This window comes from Myiozetetes cayanensis, unplaced genomic scaffold (genome assembly GCF_022539395.1).
Source record: "Myiozetetes cayanensis isolate MyiCay16 unplaced genomic scaffold, myiCay2020 scf6-25, whole genome shotgun sequence".
Taxonomy (NCBI): domain Eukaryota; kingdom Metazoa; phylum Chordata; class Aves; order Passeriformes; family Tyrannidae; genus Myiozetetes; species Myiozetetes cayanensis.
The window spans coordinates 40,390,126-40,408,336 of NW_026087853.1; the positions used below are offsets into that span (position 1 = coordinate 40,390,126).

Here is an 18,211-nt window from a genome sequence, read left to right on the forward strand (position 1 = left end):
ATAGGTTTACTAAGCATGTGAACAGATAGCCAGTCACATAGTGCCAAAACTACATCCCACAGAAACTCTTCAAACTAACAAGAAATAGAAATTTACAGAAATGAGGATCCTTCAGGAAGGGCTGTAGGGTCTTTATCCCACTTCTGTGACTGGACAATCAAAAGTAAAGCAAAATTCAGCAAGAGCTTGATTTTTAACACAAACAAGATATCTTTACCCACTGTAAAAAAGAAAGGAAAAAATATCAGATGCAGTAGTGCAAGACAAAAGGCCTTTCCCTGCAAGCATCTGTGTCCCTTTGCAGCATTTACTGCTCTGAGGAGCCCTGTTGTGGTTAGGCTAAGTCCTGTTAGAAGACTGCTTGGAAGAGGAAAGCCCTTGCAGGATCCAGATGTACTTACTTTTCTCAAGAAATAGCTGCTGGGTTTGCAAACAACATACAAAGCTTTGTATTGCAACAGACTGCTGGTGAATACAAACAGTCATAAAATATTTTCTTGACCAAATAGTTAAAACTGGGGTTAAAATAACCCTGAGGAAGTTGCAGAAATGCAGGCAATCACTGGTCAGTAAACATTATTTTTTAAATTCAACTCCATAAACTGTGATATAATAAAATAGTCTGCCCTGTACTTCAGCATAATTAATACTGAATAGGCCTTTTAAAAAGTTAGTAAATATTTATGAAATGAACTATAATTTTCTTAATGTACATTAAAACCTGTGAATCAGTAAATGATTTTTAATTTTTTAGAAAATTTATACGTAGCAAGAAAAGAATCACATTTTGCCTTTATTATTTCTACTATGGATTTGCATGCACACGTATTTGTGGATATGTCTATATATGCACATACGCATCTGTCCTTGCACGATAAAATAATCTGTGTGCATGCACATACAAAGACTTGCATATTCACAAATTCTGGGTAAGAAAAACTGAAGGAAAAGTAAAAAATTCACCTTGTATAATTGCTATAACAAATTAAACCTATTGTGTAAATATAAAATTATTATGTAAAAAATGTCATGGTTCCTGATACTAATTTTATTTTAAAGAGTAAAACCAGAAAGCACTTGGAAAAACTATAAAAAAACCCAAACAAGGGTCAATCCTGATTTGCCTTTTTATGGACTCTCTATTGTTGCACTTCATTCACTTTGGCTGGTAAAAAAACCCCAAAAAACAGCCTAAAAGATCAATTGTTTACCTCCAAGTCCTAGCCGTATTACCTCCTTGCTGTTGTGTACTAAAACAAATCAGTTGCATTGTTTTGGGGTTTTTTTACATTAACTGTAAAGTGTTCTAATTTAATTTAAAAACAAAAGATAGCTGTTTTTTTCCTGTTCCTTTCAAAAACATACTTTTAAAAATTTTTTTTAAAAGAAAAACATGGGATTTTGAGAAGTCATTGCCATAGGTCCTTCAAGATGACTTTGAGGGTCATACTTTAATATAATGTCTCTTATACTGCAAGCCTGATGAGCAGAGCTCCCAAATGTTTCAGCTTAGTGACTTGGCACCCTGTTCTTTTATGTCACACTACACACAAGTACTTCAAAATCTTAATAAAGCCTCAAGATGAAGGTGTGGGTGGCCTGCCAGCGTATGGTCTTGAACAGTTCAGTGTACACATCAGTATTGTAAAGTTGGGGTTTTTTTCTTGGTCCTGTTTTCCTTCATTTGGTTCCATTACATTGGCCTTCTGCTACAACTGCATGATAAAAATGCACGCACGTGAACATACACAAACATACAATTACTTTAAAAACTCTCCATAAAATTCTGTAATGCATGTCAATAAATCCTATTTCTGCGTAGATCATCCTTCCCACCCTTGCTTACCTCAACTTGTCATAAAGCTGGGAGCACATGCTCCCCCCTATGCCGTGTAATTTCCATCATCATTTGCAACATACTGAAGATGGTTAATCAATTTCTAATGTAGCCACACTGCCTGCAAAGTCCACGTCAGGCCCGTGCAACAGGCACAGCAGCACACACCATGCTCATTTACGTAAGAAGCAATTAAGGAGAAGAACCCTAAAACCAAACTCAACAGCTGAGGGGAAAATTTCTCTCACTTACATTGACAGGCCCTGGTGTCTGCTCATTCTGCTCTGTGGTGAACTTTGTCATCGTCCAAGTGCCAGCCAATCCAGCTAGTGATCACATAGGCTGAGGTGGCTGCTAAGACCCAGGCCCACCCTCTGCTTTCTGCCCTGCCTCCGAGTTTTCACCTCCTGTGTTCCCCAGGAGCACTCATCTTCTGTGCATTGTAGGAAACAAGGTGGGAGGAGCAGTGTATTAGGGGAATCAGCTGAGGGCCCTTTCCAGGGACAGGTGTCCGTGGAAGTGGGTAAAAATCTAGGAAACACAATGAAGAAAACAGAGACAGTGTGCACATGCCTGAGTCAGGACAAAGGAGAAGGAGGAGCAATGAAATAGAAAAAAGGGAAAAACAGGAAAATAAAAAAAAAAATAAAAAAGGGGAAGGGGGGATAGAAAGAGGAGAAATAGGAACTGTCTTGCCACATTCTCATCATCAGTAGCATTTAGTCATTTCTCTACCTGTGCCCTATCGTACTTCCCCAGCAGATGCACCCATGAGGGTAAGGAGAGTGACTGAGAAGCATTGCTTTGATGAGGGCGAGTCTGGGAACCAGCAGTGGACAGCTGTTTTTCAAAAGCCTACATGTCACTCTGCAAATTTTTTTCTCTTTTTTGGCCTCTTAAATCCTGATTTGGAAGGAAAAGAGAGTTACCAAATATATTACTGAAAAATGACACCCCACAAAGCCATGTCATCTTTCCCCATACTTTAGGATGTCTCTCTCTTTCTACCTCCTTGCGAAGAAATCCAATTTATTTTCCAACCAGGAATTGTGCCTGGTCTTACAGTTGGGACACATGGGCTGGAGACTCTCTGAGGAGCAAGACGCCACAGGAGCAGATCTATGGCAAAAGCTGAGAACTGTGCCCAGGCAGGGAACACTTCACTGCACCATCCCTGCTCTGGAGATGGACCAACAAAGAGCGAATTAGCAATGAGTACATGTTTGCATCAAAACTGGCAAACGTATTGGCAGAGCCAGGGGCTTCTAACAGGTATGTCAGGATTTTTCACATTCTCTTAACAGACAAATAGCTCTTCTCTTAAATCACTGGCCACTTCTAATATGACAAAATAGACCATAGGAACACATGCTGAAAAATAACTTAATATAATATATAACTAAAATAACTAAAAAATAACTGAAATATAACAACATAGTTAAGGAGATTTAGAAAGGAAACCAGAAAGTGATAGAGACCTGGCATCAGCTTGCCACTAAGGACAAGAGCAGCTACATCAGATATGTAGAATTTTAGCGAGTCACTCAGCCAGTCTTTCCAGACAAAGAAAGGCAAGGGAATTGAGACGTTTCTGTGTTGGCTTTTGTGTCTTTCTTTGGGTGTTTGCAGCTCATGGTATTTATGTTAAATTAATACTGCTGACTATGTGTTCTGTATATTGAGGTTAAATAACTGATAGTGTCATGGCTGCTGGCCACTTGTCCCCAGCCCCTCTCCTAATTAACTGGCCTTTTTTGTCCTTACTTCTCTCCCAGGAAATGCCAACATTTTTCCAGAGTGGAAAAATGTGCCACTCACTCAGCTCAAGATTAAACACCCTCTCTTCTAGGCCTGTTTCTCCTTTCCCTCCTTCTGCTTGTCGTGAGGGTGGACACCAGCATGGGCACTGACTTACATCTGTACAGCTGGGACTGTGATGCGACAAGCTGAACAACAGCACGTGTTTGCCCAGTGCTTGTCCCAATTCCTCTGTTGAGAAACAAACCTTATTTGCTTCAGTAATGCTATAAACTCAAGGGTGGGGTGGGCCTTGATTTGGCAATGCTTTCTGCCTCCCACACCTCTGTGGTAGAAATGTTCACGTGAGGCCAGGTAATTCAAAGAGAAGAAAAATGGAAGAATCACACCTTTAAAAAGAACGTAATTTCTCCATGGCAGTTTTCCACTGCTTTCCATTTTTTTCCCTTCAACCATGCATTTTCAGACTGCATCATTTAAAACAATCAAATTCTCAGAAGAAATTTTTTTTTGCAACTCCCCTTTTCTGAGAGGTTTGCACACAGATGGAGAATGTTTGGGTTTCCCAGGCAGATGAACCTTGTCTGCTTGGGCAGAAGCCCGTGATAACTTACGTTATTCATCATGGCATTATCCCATGCTGTTTACTTATAGCTTGCTGAAAATGAGGGAGGATGGAACACATTTTCCAGGGCACACCCTGACTTTATTCTTAGTAAATTGTTTACTATATTCTCGGCCTAGAAACTCAAAATTCTCTGAGCATTTTTAAAAATAATATGTGCTCACTTTCAGCCATGGGGAGAAGGTGACAATAACCCACCCCTTCAGTACCTCCACTGGTGAGCAAAGGGAGTAACTTCAGAAGACAGCCTAGCCACCTCTTGGGAGACAGAGTTGCTGCAATGGTAGAGCATGAATTCGTCGAATTCAGAGCATGAGCTTTGGGGATGAGGGAATCCTCTAATAAAATAAACAGAAAACTAAATTCACCTCCCTTTTTCTCTCACGTCTCCCATCTACGCCTGCCTGGGAGAGAACAACGTGGCGCCTAGACGCTAGCACTATCAACATCACAACTCATCAACGCTGTACAAACACAGGAGTCGCATTTCACCTCTGGCTGGACTCAAGGGAAGCCTCTCTTTCCTCCTGAGGAGGCTAATGCTGCATCCTGGTGATGAGCACAGGTACCATCAGCACTGGAATGCCAGTCCTTGTCACCACACTTATAGCTCAGCCTGAGACTACCTGTACGTAGGCAGGAGTGCAAGTCACAGGAAGCACCTGAGCTGTGCTGAAGGCCATACTGTGGCCATGGGGAGCAGATGGTGTCTACCAGCCAGACAGAGGTTCTACAGAGACCAAAGCTGTATTAGAAACGAGACTCACATCATGCTGCTACTATTTCTATGTATTTCTCCATGTGCAAATAGAAAAATTAATAAAGCATCTTCTAACATCCTTCCAAACCCATCTAAACAACAGCATCAAATATTTTATAAAACACAGGCATCACTTCTTCTTTTTAAGTGGAAACAGTGTTTCACAGGGATAAGTTTTGTAACTCCCTTCTACAAATTATGAAGCTTGGCTATCCAGAATTAAAACAAAATTCTTGAAAAAATTCATTTTGTACTGACATACATACATGTTATGTGTGCATGCATGCAGCCAACCCTGTGCCTCTGTGCATTGTTCTGAACTGTGCTAGGTCACACAGAAAACTGAATGTATTTAAACGAGGTGCAACTTCTTCTCCCTGCTCCAAACAAGGTCCATGGACAATGATGCTCTTTCATGGCTATATTTACAAATGGAAATGGATTATATTTACAAACAGAAATTAAAGTGAAACAGCATAGCATCATTTCAGACTAAGTTTGGCTGCTGTAGTGCTCCTCTCTGAAGTTTGGTGAGTCTACACCCTACATTTTCTCCCAGACTACTTATCACGTCTGCAGTACCATAAATCTGCCAGCTTTTCCTATCATGTCTACTGCTAATTAGGCTCCATTGGGGTTTTCACTCTCACACTCCCTACATTAGATAAATGCAGTGGCAGCTAACATGCTGTAAGCACTGCTAACTGCATTACTGGTAATCGGAACAGTTCCAGTGGTCATGCTAAACCAGTGATAATAAAACAGACTTGTGTGGACACTGCCAGAGAGTCAACAAACTGTATTTAGTGCTCCCTAAGTAGTGCCCATAAAATATTTAGAAAAAGAAAGAGAAATAATAACTTTCTGTGTTTGTGGCTTGTTTGGTTTTGGTGTTGGTGTTTTTTTTTTTTTTTTTTTTTGGGGGGGGGGGCAACCTGACAGCAATCAAATTAACCTGCCCTGCTGAAGCTGGGGCATACCTAGTAGTATAAAAGCCAAAAGGTATTCAATTTTTAGAAAAAGCTCCTTTAGAAGTATATTTAAAAACATCTATTGTTTTAACAAGAGTTGATATGTATTGAAAGTTACACAAAAAATAACCACTACAAAACTTGTCTGAAAATATAATAACAAAAATAAAAGTTAATTTACGTGAGTCCTTTATAAGAGTGATCTCTATAGCCAGAAATGAGATGACAGTATACTACAGCTAATGCAGATATTATAGCCAAATATATTTGTAGTAACACATCTAAAAGAGAAAGAATGAGAACTGATGTGCAGATACTCTGTAAAAGATCCAAATACTATTAAAAATTAGGGGAGAGGGACAGTAGAAGGAGGGGAGGGTACGAGGGTTAATCATGATTTCATGAGGCCCATATTCACAAAGCAATTTTTTACAGATGGTTGGAGGTAAATCTCAGCCTTTAACTGACAGGAATACAGGAGCCTCAGAGCCTTAAGTAGCAATTCTATTCATAGGCCCTTAGCCTTTATATAATTGTATCAAGTGCAGTAACAGACGTAAATTAACATGCACTCACCCCCTGCTCCTATCAATGTATGCCTTGACCTTTTAAGAAACCTCAAGAGTAGAACTAGTTTAGTGTTTGATAAATTCTCTTTTGGGCCAGATTAAATGCTGGTTTAGGAGGTGCATGTATGCGAGGTTCTAGCAGGCCTTACCCACCTTTAGCTTTAAGAATCTGCTTTTCTTCAATACCTTTAAATATGCAAAGTTTGTCTACTTTGGTGGTAAACGAGCTGATACCAGTTGCTGCTAAGCTTTACGGGTCCTAATGAAGTGTTTGACCTAAGTCAGGTGGCAGCAGAGCCCCCAGCCTCTGAAGACATCTGCCCGTAATGGCAGCTCTCTGAAGGAAGATATTTTTGTGGGTTTTATAGCAAATCATCCATGGCACATTGTGGGCAGATAACGGCCACCGAGAAATTAGATGCCAGAATGAAAAGACAAAAATGGACTTCTCGCAAAAAGCCTTCCTATGAATTTCATTTACTCAAAAATTGAATTTAAAATTCAACAGACAAAAAAATAATATAAAATTAAAAATGTAAAAAGACTTTGATGTAGTTACTTGTCTATAAACTTTTAGTTTTGTAACTGGAATGTATTTTGTCTTTCTCCAAAGCTGCCACGTCTGGAAACAGAGCAGGGTACAATGGCTAAAAATGAATCAAAAAAGGATATGTTTGGTTGTTTTACTGGGGCGGGGTCCTTTTGCTTTTAAAATACGTGCTATAAATTAATTTGTCTGTTGATTATCTACCTCACGACTATAGTGGTAGGCAGAAAATTATACTACCTGTCTCAAGGATCATGTATTTAAAAAAAAAAAAAAAAGAAAAAAAAACCCTACGAGACAAAAGCTACAAGAACTGCAAATGTCGGACATTGCATTTAACTATGAAGCGGAAGAGTGTTAACTAGCAAATGAAGAAGGAAAGATGAGGTAAGTAAACAGATTTCAGGCAACACTCACTAACTTTTTCCTTCCCCACCTTCTTACGACGACAGGTTTCATTTGAAATCACTTTGATGGTCTGTTTATATATAATTTATATCAACTTTACTTGGATTTCCCCTCCTCTTTCAATGACCTGACCTCCCTTCCACCAGCCTGGGCTTTCTGCCGTGTGGATGAGAGGTGTTAGCCTGTACTCGGGGTCTGCAGGTGCTGCCTTGAGCCCTGTCAGTGCTGGGGGTCCCCGAGGAGCTGTGGCCTAAGGCTGTATTAGGCCAAGCCTGGCTGTCACAAGCACCGGGGTCTAAGGGAATGGCAGTAGCTGGGAACCCAGACAGCTCCCAGGCTTTCCGGAGGGCCCCGTGTGAGGAACCCCGGGAAGTGTAGGGGAAGCCCGTCGTGCCGCTGCCCTCACCTGCCTGCGTCCACCGCTGCTCCCACGGCGCCTCCGGCCTCGACGGCGTGTCTGCACCTGGGGAGAAAGGCAGAGGGAAAAGGAGGGTTATCCAGGTCGGGGGTGGCTCCCGCAGGGGTCTCCGCTCCTCCCCGACTCACCTGGCTGTGGATTGCCCTGAAGCCTCGAGGGGAGCGGAGACTGGCTCACGGCCCCACCTGGGCGTCCGTGATACCCGAGAGGACAAACACACACATATACACAGAGCACCAAGCGGAGACCCTCCGACTGCCTCAGGCCCAGCCCCGGCACAGCACGTCGGGGGAGGCGAGGCCAACCCGGGACGCGCCTTGGCAGGGCCAGGCGAGGGCCCGACGGGAGAAGGAAAGGGCCGGGGCTTCCCCGGGGCTTCCCGGAGGGGCTGCCGGGAGTGGGGGCTTGGACGGCCGAGGGTGGAGCGGCAGCGGTGCCGACCACTCGACGTGTGTGAGTGGTCCCGCAGCAGAGAGGGACCTGCGAGGAGCGAGGACAGGGAGAGGGGCAGAGCAGGGAGGGGAGCGGGGCAGGACGGCTGGGGACAGGCGCCCCGCAGAGCTGCGGCGGGCGCGGAGCCCGGCCAGGGGCAGCCCTCGAGCAGAAGGGAGCGGCTCCCGCTCCGCCCGCAGCAGCCGCAGCCCTGAGCATGGCAGCAACAGTTGGCTGGCAAGGTAAAGAGACGTGGAGCTGCACCACCGTGGCTCGGATTTCCACTCGCGCCTCAGCTGCCCCCCCAAATCACTGCTGCTTTCCATCCTCTTGAGGGACGACTGTAGGCAGGGAACATACAGGATGCTTTTTTAGCCTTAGCTTGGTTGATCCCTCTTATCACTTCCCTCTTCTTTTTTTCCAAGTTCCCTCTACTACCTTGTCTCTCCCTTTAGATTATGTTCACATGAATAAAAACCCCGTAAAGACGTTTGCTGGCGACCGGAAAGTACAAATGTCTTTTTTTTTCTCTAAATAGAAGAGGATAAATAATTATGAAAATGCGAATCTACTTGAAAGATATTGTGACCCTTCCACCTTTGTTTTCATCAAGCCAGCTAGTGCTCAAGCTACGTGTCCTGAGCAAGAAGGAAAGGAGGGAGGGGAGCAATGAGGTGCTTTTTCTTTGCCTTCTTTCCTCACTTATCCCTTAGCAGGCCTTTTACTCTTTTCTAAAGTGCAAGCAGGTCTTCAAAATCTCTTTTATCTCTCGAGAAATATTAACTCTTAACCTCGACTGTGGTCCTCGTCCGATCTCTCCTATGCAGGCTTCCCTGAAATGCAAAGATCAGCCCTTTCTCAGCCGGATCTCCCTCCGTGCTGCTGTCCGGGGGGGGGAACAGAGGGGACAGCCCTTGTAGTTTCTAACAGCTGAGACATTAGATCGCCCCCCCTTCGTTTTTATTTTACAGCCGGGAGAACTACAGGCCCCTGTGTTGCGTCAAGCGGCCACTCTGCTACCAACTTGCTGCTCAGATCTTGTCTCTTTCACGAAGCTGATCTGCACGGACAGATCTGCTCTTAATCGCTCCTTCTTTCGGGGGGCGGCAGGCAGGGAGGATTTCTCTTTGCTATTTATTTCTTGCCCACGGAATCCAGGCTAGTAATTACTGCAAAGAGAGGGAAAATGCAGCTTCCCCAACTCCTGCCTGAGATGCTCTCAGTGCTGTGTGCATGCACAAGGCAGTTTCAGAACCACAGAGCTGGTGCTGATGCTGCTTTGCTCGCTTGCAATCACCTCGTCCAAAAGCATCGCCTCGGCTGGGTTTTCCCTCGGATTCTGCCTTTTTTACCCTTTTCGGGGGCATTAGTTTTTGGGGAAAGAGTGATCGGAGAGATCACCGGACTGCAAGTTGCTTAAAATCAGGTTGGAAGTGGGCAGGGGGGAGGGAGGCGCCTTTGGCAAGCGCTTCCATGGTGCATCTCCTGCTAACTGGGGTCTCCCCCAAACCGCGGCGGATCCGTGCACCTCCCCCTCCTCCTCCCTCCCTATTATTTATGGGGTGATCCCAGTAAATCCCACCCTCCCCACCTCGAAATAAGCCGAGGCTCACGATTACAAAGTATTTAATGAATCGCTCCGAAGAATTTTTTTTTTATGAATTAATCTCGATCAACTAGGACACCCATATTTTTCAAACACGGCTATGTCCTGGAAGGAGGGGAGGGGGAAAGGTGAGGGTAGGAGAACTTTTAGGAAGTTTTATCCTATTTTTATTTTTCCATAAATGAAATAAAAACTACCATACAGTTATCCGAATAAACGTGTGATTTGCTCCTTTAGGCAAAAGTCGATTAAAAAGTTAGGCTACTAGGCGATAGGGAATATTTGAACGTTTGGGGGGACCAAGAAGAGTAGGAAAGGGGGGAAAGGGTGTTTATTTATCTCACTACATATATATCTACAGAGACACATATATACACTCACAGCGGGAGGGGGGCGGGAGGGGGGGGCGGTTTGGACGGGGGAAAGGGAAAGGTGCCAGGAATTAATAATAGAAGCCCACAGAGTCTAGATAAGTCCAAGGCTCGGCGATCGCAGCTGCTGCTCCTTCGGCGAATGCGCCCTCCGCGAATGCTTTTTGGGGTAAGGGCTTCCCGGGTAGGTAGTTATGTACAGCAAGCCCAGACCGCAAAAAGATTCGCGAAGGACAAAGTCTCCCGCGGCTTCCTACATCCATCCATCCGGCTGCCACCACAACATCCACAGGACCCACGGGCGATCGGCTCCGCCATCCCCCGCCACGCCGGGTCCCCACCCCCATCCCCGCCAAGTCCCGTTCCGAAACCCAGGACCCCCCCGGGGGAGGCGGCGGCGGGGGAGAAGGGGGTGTCCCGCCGCCCCGCACCCCCCCGCGGCGGGGCCGGGGCCGGCGGCGGGGGCCGCGGGATCGTGGGGAGCGCGGCGTGTCCGCGGCCCCGCTCCGCGAGGAGGCTCCGGCGTTGGGCACGGGCGCTGCGTAAAGAGAAAACTCTCCCCCCTGAGCGCTAAATAAATAGAGAGCAGGAGGGCCGCTCATTGGTGCGGGCTAAAATCGTCACCCACCAATCAGCGGGCGCCTCACACTGCCTCGCTCGGCTTTTTTTTTTTTTTTTTTTCCTTTTTTTTTTTTTTTTTTTTTTTTTTTTTTTTTTCTTTTTCTCCCGAAAGGAGGAGAGGAGAGGAGAGCGGGAGGGAAGGAAGGATGGATGGATGGATGTAAGGAAGGAGGAAGGAAAAAAAAGAAAAAAGGGGGAAAAAAGCCCTCTCCATGTTCAATTAGTCACCAAATCCACGACAAGAGCACGTCCGACAGCGCGACCGCGCCAGCCCAGACCCCTTCTCGCCTCTGCCGCTCCCTAAGCCCCTCTCCGGGAATCCTCTGCCACAGGGGCGCCGTTAAGCTAAGGATCAGCCCCGCCCCGGGGGGCCCCGGGCGCAGAGCCGCTGCTCCCCCCGGCAGGGGCGCCCCGGGCCGTCCGCCACCACGCGGCGGGCAGCCGGGGACACGGGGGACCTGCCGCTGCCTTCTTTCCTATCTCCCTCGCCTCAGAGCGGGGAGCCGGCCAGACCCGAGTGGCGACCCTACGGGGGACGGCGGGGGACGCGGGACGTCCCCTCCCCTCCGCTCCTTAGTTCCGTCCTGGGCGTTGAGCCACCCGTCACCGCTGCCGGCGAGGACACCCACTTGCTAAAAGTTTCCAGGACATGTCACTGAACTCCAGAGGTCTTCTCCTGAAAGCCCGCGGGGAACCAAAGGCCCCGCCAGTGCCCGTCGGCAACATGAGCACGGCAAACACACGTCCGCGTCGAGGCCCGCCCGCCCGCCGGGATCCCGTACGAGTTGGGGCTGAGACCCGCAGGGGACCGAGGGGACTCGCGTCCCGGCCCAAACTCTACAACTTGCAGGTCCACCACTGCCCCGCGGCGGCAAAGGGTCCCGCGCGAGCGGCGCGGGAAACCTACGCGTGACGCCCCCGCGCGCGTCCCATCCCGCACGGCCGCGGCTCCTTCCCGACGCTCCCGCCTGCCGGGCGGAACGACGCCCCGAGCCCCCGGCGAGCCCAGCGGCAGCGGCGCGGCCGAGCGGAGCGGAGCGCAGCGCGGACAGGACGCACAGGGCAGCCGGGGCAGCGCAGGCAGGAGAAGTTTGAAAACCCCCAGCACTTACCTGGCGGGGCGCGTCCCTGGCCGCTCCGGGGAGTCCCGCGCAGGGTGAAACCATCACCAACAGTGTTTTGGTGTTTTTTGGTGGTGTTTTTTTTTTTTTTTTTTTTTTGAAAGCCCAAAAGCAAAGCGTCCCTTCCTCCAGGTGTGTATATAAGTTACTGTACTGTGTGGGAGGGTCACGATCTCACTAGGTGCAGAAGATTCCCCGGGATTAACCCCTCCTCTCCCTACCCCTTCTGCAACTTGTTGAGGATTTTATACACACACGCGCGCAGGCACGGACACACGGACACACACACGCACACGCACACACACGGACGGGAGAGCAAGGAGAAAGCGAGCTCCGCGGAGTCCGGCTGCCCCCCGACGCCGTTGTGATTGGATGGTCTTTTCATGGAGAGGGGACGTCTCAAGTCGAAGTCACGATTTCTCCTCAGTTTGGAACCATCTGTGACTGGAGCCATGACGCAGCCAGAGCACATTACTCACTTTTACAGTCACGACTTGGAAATCCGTGCAGTTTCCAACCAAAATTACACCGCCACCATTGAATTATTTAATAGGATCCAGTTAAGGGTAATCTTATGCATTGTGTCAAGTGAGGAAACGATCTAGGAGGGGAGGGCTGGGAAGGCGAGGGAGGGGGCGAGGAAGGAGGGCATTTCTTGTTTCTAATGCCTGTTTTGTAGAGATATATTAAGAGTTGCAATGATTGGCTACACGTGTTGTAAGGGGTTTTTTCTTTAAAAAACCAAACAAGCAAAATAGATATTGGGTCTGCTTGTAAATACGACCACGCAAACTCGGGGAAGGGACGGTTTAGACATTAAGGGGAGCCGTGGGTGGAGTGCCGTGCTGTGAATTCAGGCGCTGGTATTTGATTAATTGCAAGAAATTATGTCTTTTGTATGCCTAGATTAGAGCCATTGCATGCAGTCTTGGCCAGGAGGTGCTCTCACCCCAGCCCAGTGTGCTGTGCTATACTGATGTTCATGGCTGCATCATGCCATTGTCTGCAGGATCCGCAATTGTTGCTGGGCTTTGTGTGGTAGGTGCACCATTTTCTAAGCTTGCTTTTACTGGGAGACTATGGCTAAACGTGCTCCGGGGGAAGCTGCTTCCTTGGCTATTGTCTGCCTCGTGCGTTTTCCACCCTTTGCAGGTCTGAGTCTGCAGTTAAGCCCCCTTCCACGGCGGTTTCGGAGGGGATACCATTGTCCGGGATAACGCGGTGGTGCATGTGAGTGCCGGACGGTGTTTCCGTGTCCCTTTTAATGCAGTCTGATGACATGTCTTTGGTAGCCGGAATGCCTGCGAACCTGCATGCTCGTAGCCTAGCGAGAACTTCCCCGGCTCCCAGAAGCGGTGAGGGGATGACGGGTTGTTGCAGCACCGAGGTAACCCTACACAGCTACTCCGTACACACCACAACAATCCCCCACTACTTCGCCTCTAATTCAGTCATTCCACCAACTCCTCTGGTGAAGATATGACTAAGGACGCGAAGGACGGGCAATAATAAAAACAGACGCTCGCACACACACGATCTGCAGAAAGTGTGAGCACTTAGGGGGGGAAAATGAGGTGGGAGGAGAAGGGGTGAGTCCAAATAAAGCAACCTATAGCCTCTTATTTTGCGGAGCACCATCATCAGGTAGAGGCTCTTTCAAACGCACGGGCGGGAAGGGCAGGCGGCGCCGGGCGGAGGAGCGGCGGCGGGGAAGCCTCCGCGGGAGCGGCGCTGCCGGCGGCGCTGCGCGGCCCCCGCCCGGCGGCAGCGGGGCCGGCACCGACCCCCGCCCGCGGCGGCGGCGGCGGGTTCAGCACCGGGGCGCGGACAGCTCCGAGCGGCCGCCCTGTGGGGAGCGCCCGGCCCGCGCCCCCGGCCCCGCTGCCGGCCCTGCCTCTCCCCCCTCGGTAGGAGAAAATAGAGGGGGGGGCGGGCGGGGAGAGGGGCTCAACAGCGCCGACAGAGAGAGAGAGAGAGTTGCAGCTCGCTATTGATTCAGAGATTTACCGACAGGGTGATTCCCCTTTCTGCAAGAATTCCCCGTGTCTGGGCTCCGGGCATGCACCAAATTCATTATGTAGAGGAGTATACCCCTCTCGCTTTAGAGGAAAAGTAGAAAGGAAGGGAAAAATGAATCCAGGCATGCATAAAATAAAGACAAGACTCACAGCCACTCTCTGCACCATGCACAGGAAAGATCACTACTTACCCAAACGGGAACTCCTCGGTTAGGGGAGGGAGGGGAGGAGGGGCGAGGAAGGGGAGGGGGGGAATCCAACAATTAATTTCCAGACAGGAGTTGGAAAAAAAATACTGCGGTGATGTCCAGGTTTTCTTCCACCCGCGCTCGCTTTTTATACAAGTGCAACCCTCTGTCTATTTCTGGAACGCGATCAAAACCCTGATGCTATTTTTAGCAGGTACTGGGGAAAAAAATCCACACACAAAGGCATTTCGCTGGAACGCTACATCCAAAACATTAAATGTGCATTAAGCCTGCCCCCCTACAACACAAAACCCCCAACCACGCACCCCCCTACCCCAGCTTCTTTCTGCAACATCATCCACATTTGCTTTAGGTGTATCATTGCAGAGAAAAAAAAAACACCACACAACAAAAACAAACAAACAAACCCCACACCAAACGACCCAAACTGACCGCCTTCCATGCTGTCCTATTGCACAAACCCCTAATCCACAGTTGTATTGAGTCTGTCTCTGTGCCTCTCTGCCTGTTGCCTTGCAATCATTATTGTGTCTGCCTTCCTCCGGAGTCTTTATAAAGTGGGCTTTGGAAAAAACACAACCACCATGCACCAGTTTGCCATCATGCACAAATGTGGATTTCAGGCAGGGATGCTTGCTTTGCCGAGAGACAGAGGTGGTTTCATGTACTGAATTGCACCCAGCACGAAGAAAGGTTGTTTTTTTATAAAATTCTCCCCTCCCCACCCAGTGCCTTTCCCCCCCTTAAAAATCCTTTGTTTGGAGAATAAAGGATCTATAAATACATATATGAAAAAAAGGGGTGTGTGTGTTTGCGTTCTAGTAATTCACTACGAGGGGGGACTGGGGAAAAAATAGAATCATTAGGGCTTGCAGGCTGCAAGGAGCCAGCCTGAGACTCCTTTGCAAGGCTGCGTCAGTTATCAGCTATTGACGTCACGTTCAGATTCTCCTCTTCAGAGGCTCTAGTTCATCATAAAAGATGTCTGTGCTTGGAGCTTTGTGCTTGCAGTAAGGCACTTCAATTCGAGGAAAAGAGTTAATTAGCAAGCCCCATATTTTGTGTAGTGCAGCTCTCTGCACAGTTGCACAAAAATCCTGAGGGGTGTTCATATATGTGTTTGGGGTCGGGGGGGTGGGGGGTGGAGTATGCGATGAGGACAGGGAGATATTTCTTAAAAAACACACACATATCCCATGCAGAAGCACAGGCAGGGAGAGCAATCTGCATAGCCAGACCTTGCAAGAACATTACCCCCGCGCCCCCACCCCGCCCCCCATCTCCCTTCTCGTGGTTACCCATTTTAACAAAAAGAAATTTGGAAACATAAGTCTGTTTTCTGAATATTTGTAAGGCAAACAGCACGGGGGAGCTGAATACATTTTAGCATCCTTACCTCCTCTTTTCCCCTGTCACCCCCTCCCCACAAGAGACCAACAACAGCAGCAGCAAGTCCCCCTACCACCTTACACTTGTATTTGGCTACTGTAGCAAAAGACAGATATTGATAAAACCAGGATTAATTCTGTATATTTGTCAGGCAAACAGCCCCGTCTCCTAGAATGACGCAAATAACAGATTCTATGGCTCTGGCTTTCTATATTCTGCACCCACGCACTCTGCTTGGTCTCCCACGGAATCAGCTACAGAGAGCAATGATCCAGATTATACAGAGAGAGGGAAAAGGGTGGGGGAAAGGGAGAGAATATCAAATGAAATTGCAATTAAAAATTATAATGCTGCTATAGTCTGTACGCAAATGGCTAAACCTGAGCTTGCAGAGTGGCACACACAGGCATACACTCGTACTCCCTCCCCCCACCCCGAGCCCCCTGCCCCAAACCCAGGCATCAATAGCAGCCAGACAAAAGAGAATTGTCTTGCTGACAATTGCAGGGTTTATCTGGCCAAGAGAGGTATTCCCTTTAGGCACCACACCTTTCCCTGCTCCCATTAAGCAAAACACATCTCTAAAACGACCTTTCTTGCCACCAAGTGTGCGAAGAGGGGTCAATTAACACATGCAGCCAGGGGAAGGGAGGGCACCAGGAGCCCTTCCACCGTCCCAGAGGAGCTAATGAGGACCTTGAAGATCAGGTCGTCTTCCCCGTCTCCCAGCCAAAGGGATGCAGCTCTTTCTTAAAATGACTAAAAAAAGGCAAGCACAAAGGGCTGTTGCTATTTTTAAACACATCTCTCATTTGTTGGAAAATGGCACTAAAAGCATTAAACAACCTCCCCACCTCCGGGGAGAGACTCAGACACACACGCCAGGACCCGAGGGAAAGCCAAGGTTTATAGGACTGTCTTCCCCAGGTGAGAATGCCCTACCATGCTCTGCCCACCATCATCCCTTTCCACACCTTGCATGAAGAGAGAAGCAAAATTCTGGGGCAATCAAGAAGCCAGTAAGTTATTTACTGTCTAATCTGTACACACACATTCCTTATTTATTAACTCACTTAATTATTACCAACTTCTTTTGCAGACAATGAATTTCCTAATGTCAATAAACTGCAATCAATGAGGTAAGGCTGTCTGCTCCTGTCTCTTAGGCAGACAATGCCATTGCCAACTACTGGTACTGATAGAGCAGGACCCAGGTAGGGGGACATCACACACCTATATGAGATCACATCATAAGCACTGTCAGGCTTGCTGAAATGGATTAGGCATTTTAAAATGACTACACACATGCTTTGGTAGACGTAGGCAGATCCATTCTCATTCACATATCTCTGGCACACCAGCCACAAATCCATCTTCCCAGGACTGGGAAAGATGTTGTGCTTCAGACCTAGAAGGAAAACCCAGCCTAAATCACTTTTTCACTATATACATCTGGAAAGCTGGCCTTTACAGTAGTAGCAGCTCAGATGCCAGAAGGATGTGGAGAAATACCACAGTAGGGAAAGACCTTATACCAAGGACAGGTCAAGACACCTAAAGACCCCAGACAAAGAGCCAGCCATACAACATACCTTCTTTGAGGAACTGTAATGAAGTTCATCCTGTATTACTAAAATCATTAGGTGACACAGGAGTTTAAGGATAGAGGTGTGTACACCTAAACTATCGTCTGTCACTCGAGACCTGAGAACTTTCAGACAAGCCACGGTCCACTGCAGAAGGAAGGGATGGTCAGCTACTCTCTTCCCTCCCAAACACACCCTAAATGCTTTGCATTTCTCTGTAGTTCTCCTCTGTGGATGTGAAGAGAGGAAAGATGTTTAGCTTTACTTTTTCTCTATCACAAAGAAAAGGTATCAGCCTGGTTGTGTACAAAATATGATCTTTGCGATAGGTCAGGAGTGGGCATGCTGGCAAGCCTTCTAGGTCCTGGACCTCAGACCCTTCCCAGCCACAAAGATACCTGGAATTCCCTCCCTGCTTCCCATCCTGAGCAGCTTCTTGCACTCACATGTGGGATTTTTTGTTTTGCTTTGTGGTTTGTTAGTGGGTATTTTTGTGTTGTGTGGTTTCTTTTCCCCTAAGCTCTCTAAACTTAGTGAAAGAACCAGATCTTTCTACCAAAGGATTTAACGTGTTCTTCTGGAAGCTGTAGTACCATCTTTCAACTTCACAAAACCAGCCTGCCTCCCTCTTTGGTCTCCTCTGCTTCTACAGCCCAATGCATCATCTCCACCTCAGCAGAACCATCTCCTATCTTTCCTGTCTGCTGCTAAAAGCCAAAGTGAAGTCCAGTGCCCAGAGAATCTCTAGCTTAATAAAAAAAAAAAAAAAAGAAAAAAAGAAGAAAGAAAATAAATGGAAACCATCCAAACTGAAAAGAATGTTTGGCAGTTGATCATGTACCAAGCAGCAGTTTCCACTTCTCCTGATCATTAGAAGCGCTAAAAAGAAAATTTATCTTCTATCTTGATATTTTAGTTATCAACCATCTCCTTGTTTCCAAACAATTAAGTCTCCCTACCAATGA

The 18,211-nt window shown here is 47.5% G+C and overlaps 1 protein-coding gene and 1 long non-coding RNA gene across 10 annotated transcripts in view; both read right to left on the bottom strand.

Moving 5' to 3' along the window:
* Positions 1 to 18,211, bottom strand: part of LOC126651291 (uncharacterized) — a 76,143-nt gene that overhangs the window by 50,304 nt on the left and 7,628 nt on the right. For 3 of the 9 annotated variants that reach the window (XR_007631612.1, XR_007631611.1, XR_007631616.1), the window contains exons 1-2: positions 12,036 to 12,175; positions 7,882 to 7,938 (exon numbers count right to left, since the gene is read on the bottom strand). This is a non-coding gene — a long non-coding RNA (uncharacterized LOC126651291). Of the gene's footprint in view, positions 1 to 7,881; positions 7,939 to 12,035; positions 12,176 to 14,253; positions 16,091 to 18,211 lie in introns of those variants that run through there. The other 6 variants (XR_007631618.1, XR_007631614.1, XR_007631613.1 and 3 more) reach the window with 4 other exon arrangements.
* Positions 7,945 to 10,550, bottom strand: LOC126651290 (uncharacterized). Its single transcript, XM_050337028.1, has one exon. The coding sequence runs from the start codon at positions 8,649 to 8,651 to the stop codon at positions 8,154 to 8,156; it is 498 nt and encodes a 165-aa protein (XP_050192985.1). The 5' UTR covers positions 8,652 to 10,550; the 3' UTR covers positions 7,945 to 8,153.

Coding starts and splice junctions, on each gene's coding strand:
- LOC126651290 (XM_050337028.1), bottom strand. CDS start 8,651: ATGGAAAGCAGCAGTGATTTGGGGGGGCAGCTGAGGCGCGAGTGGAAA.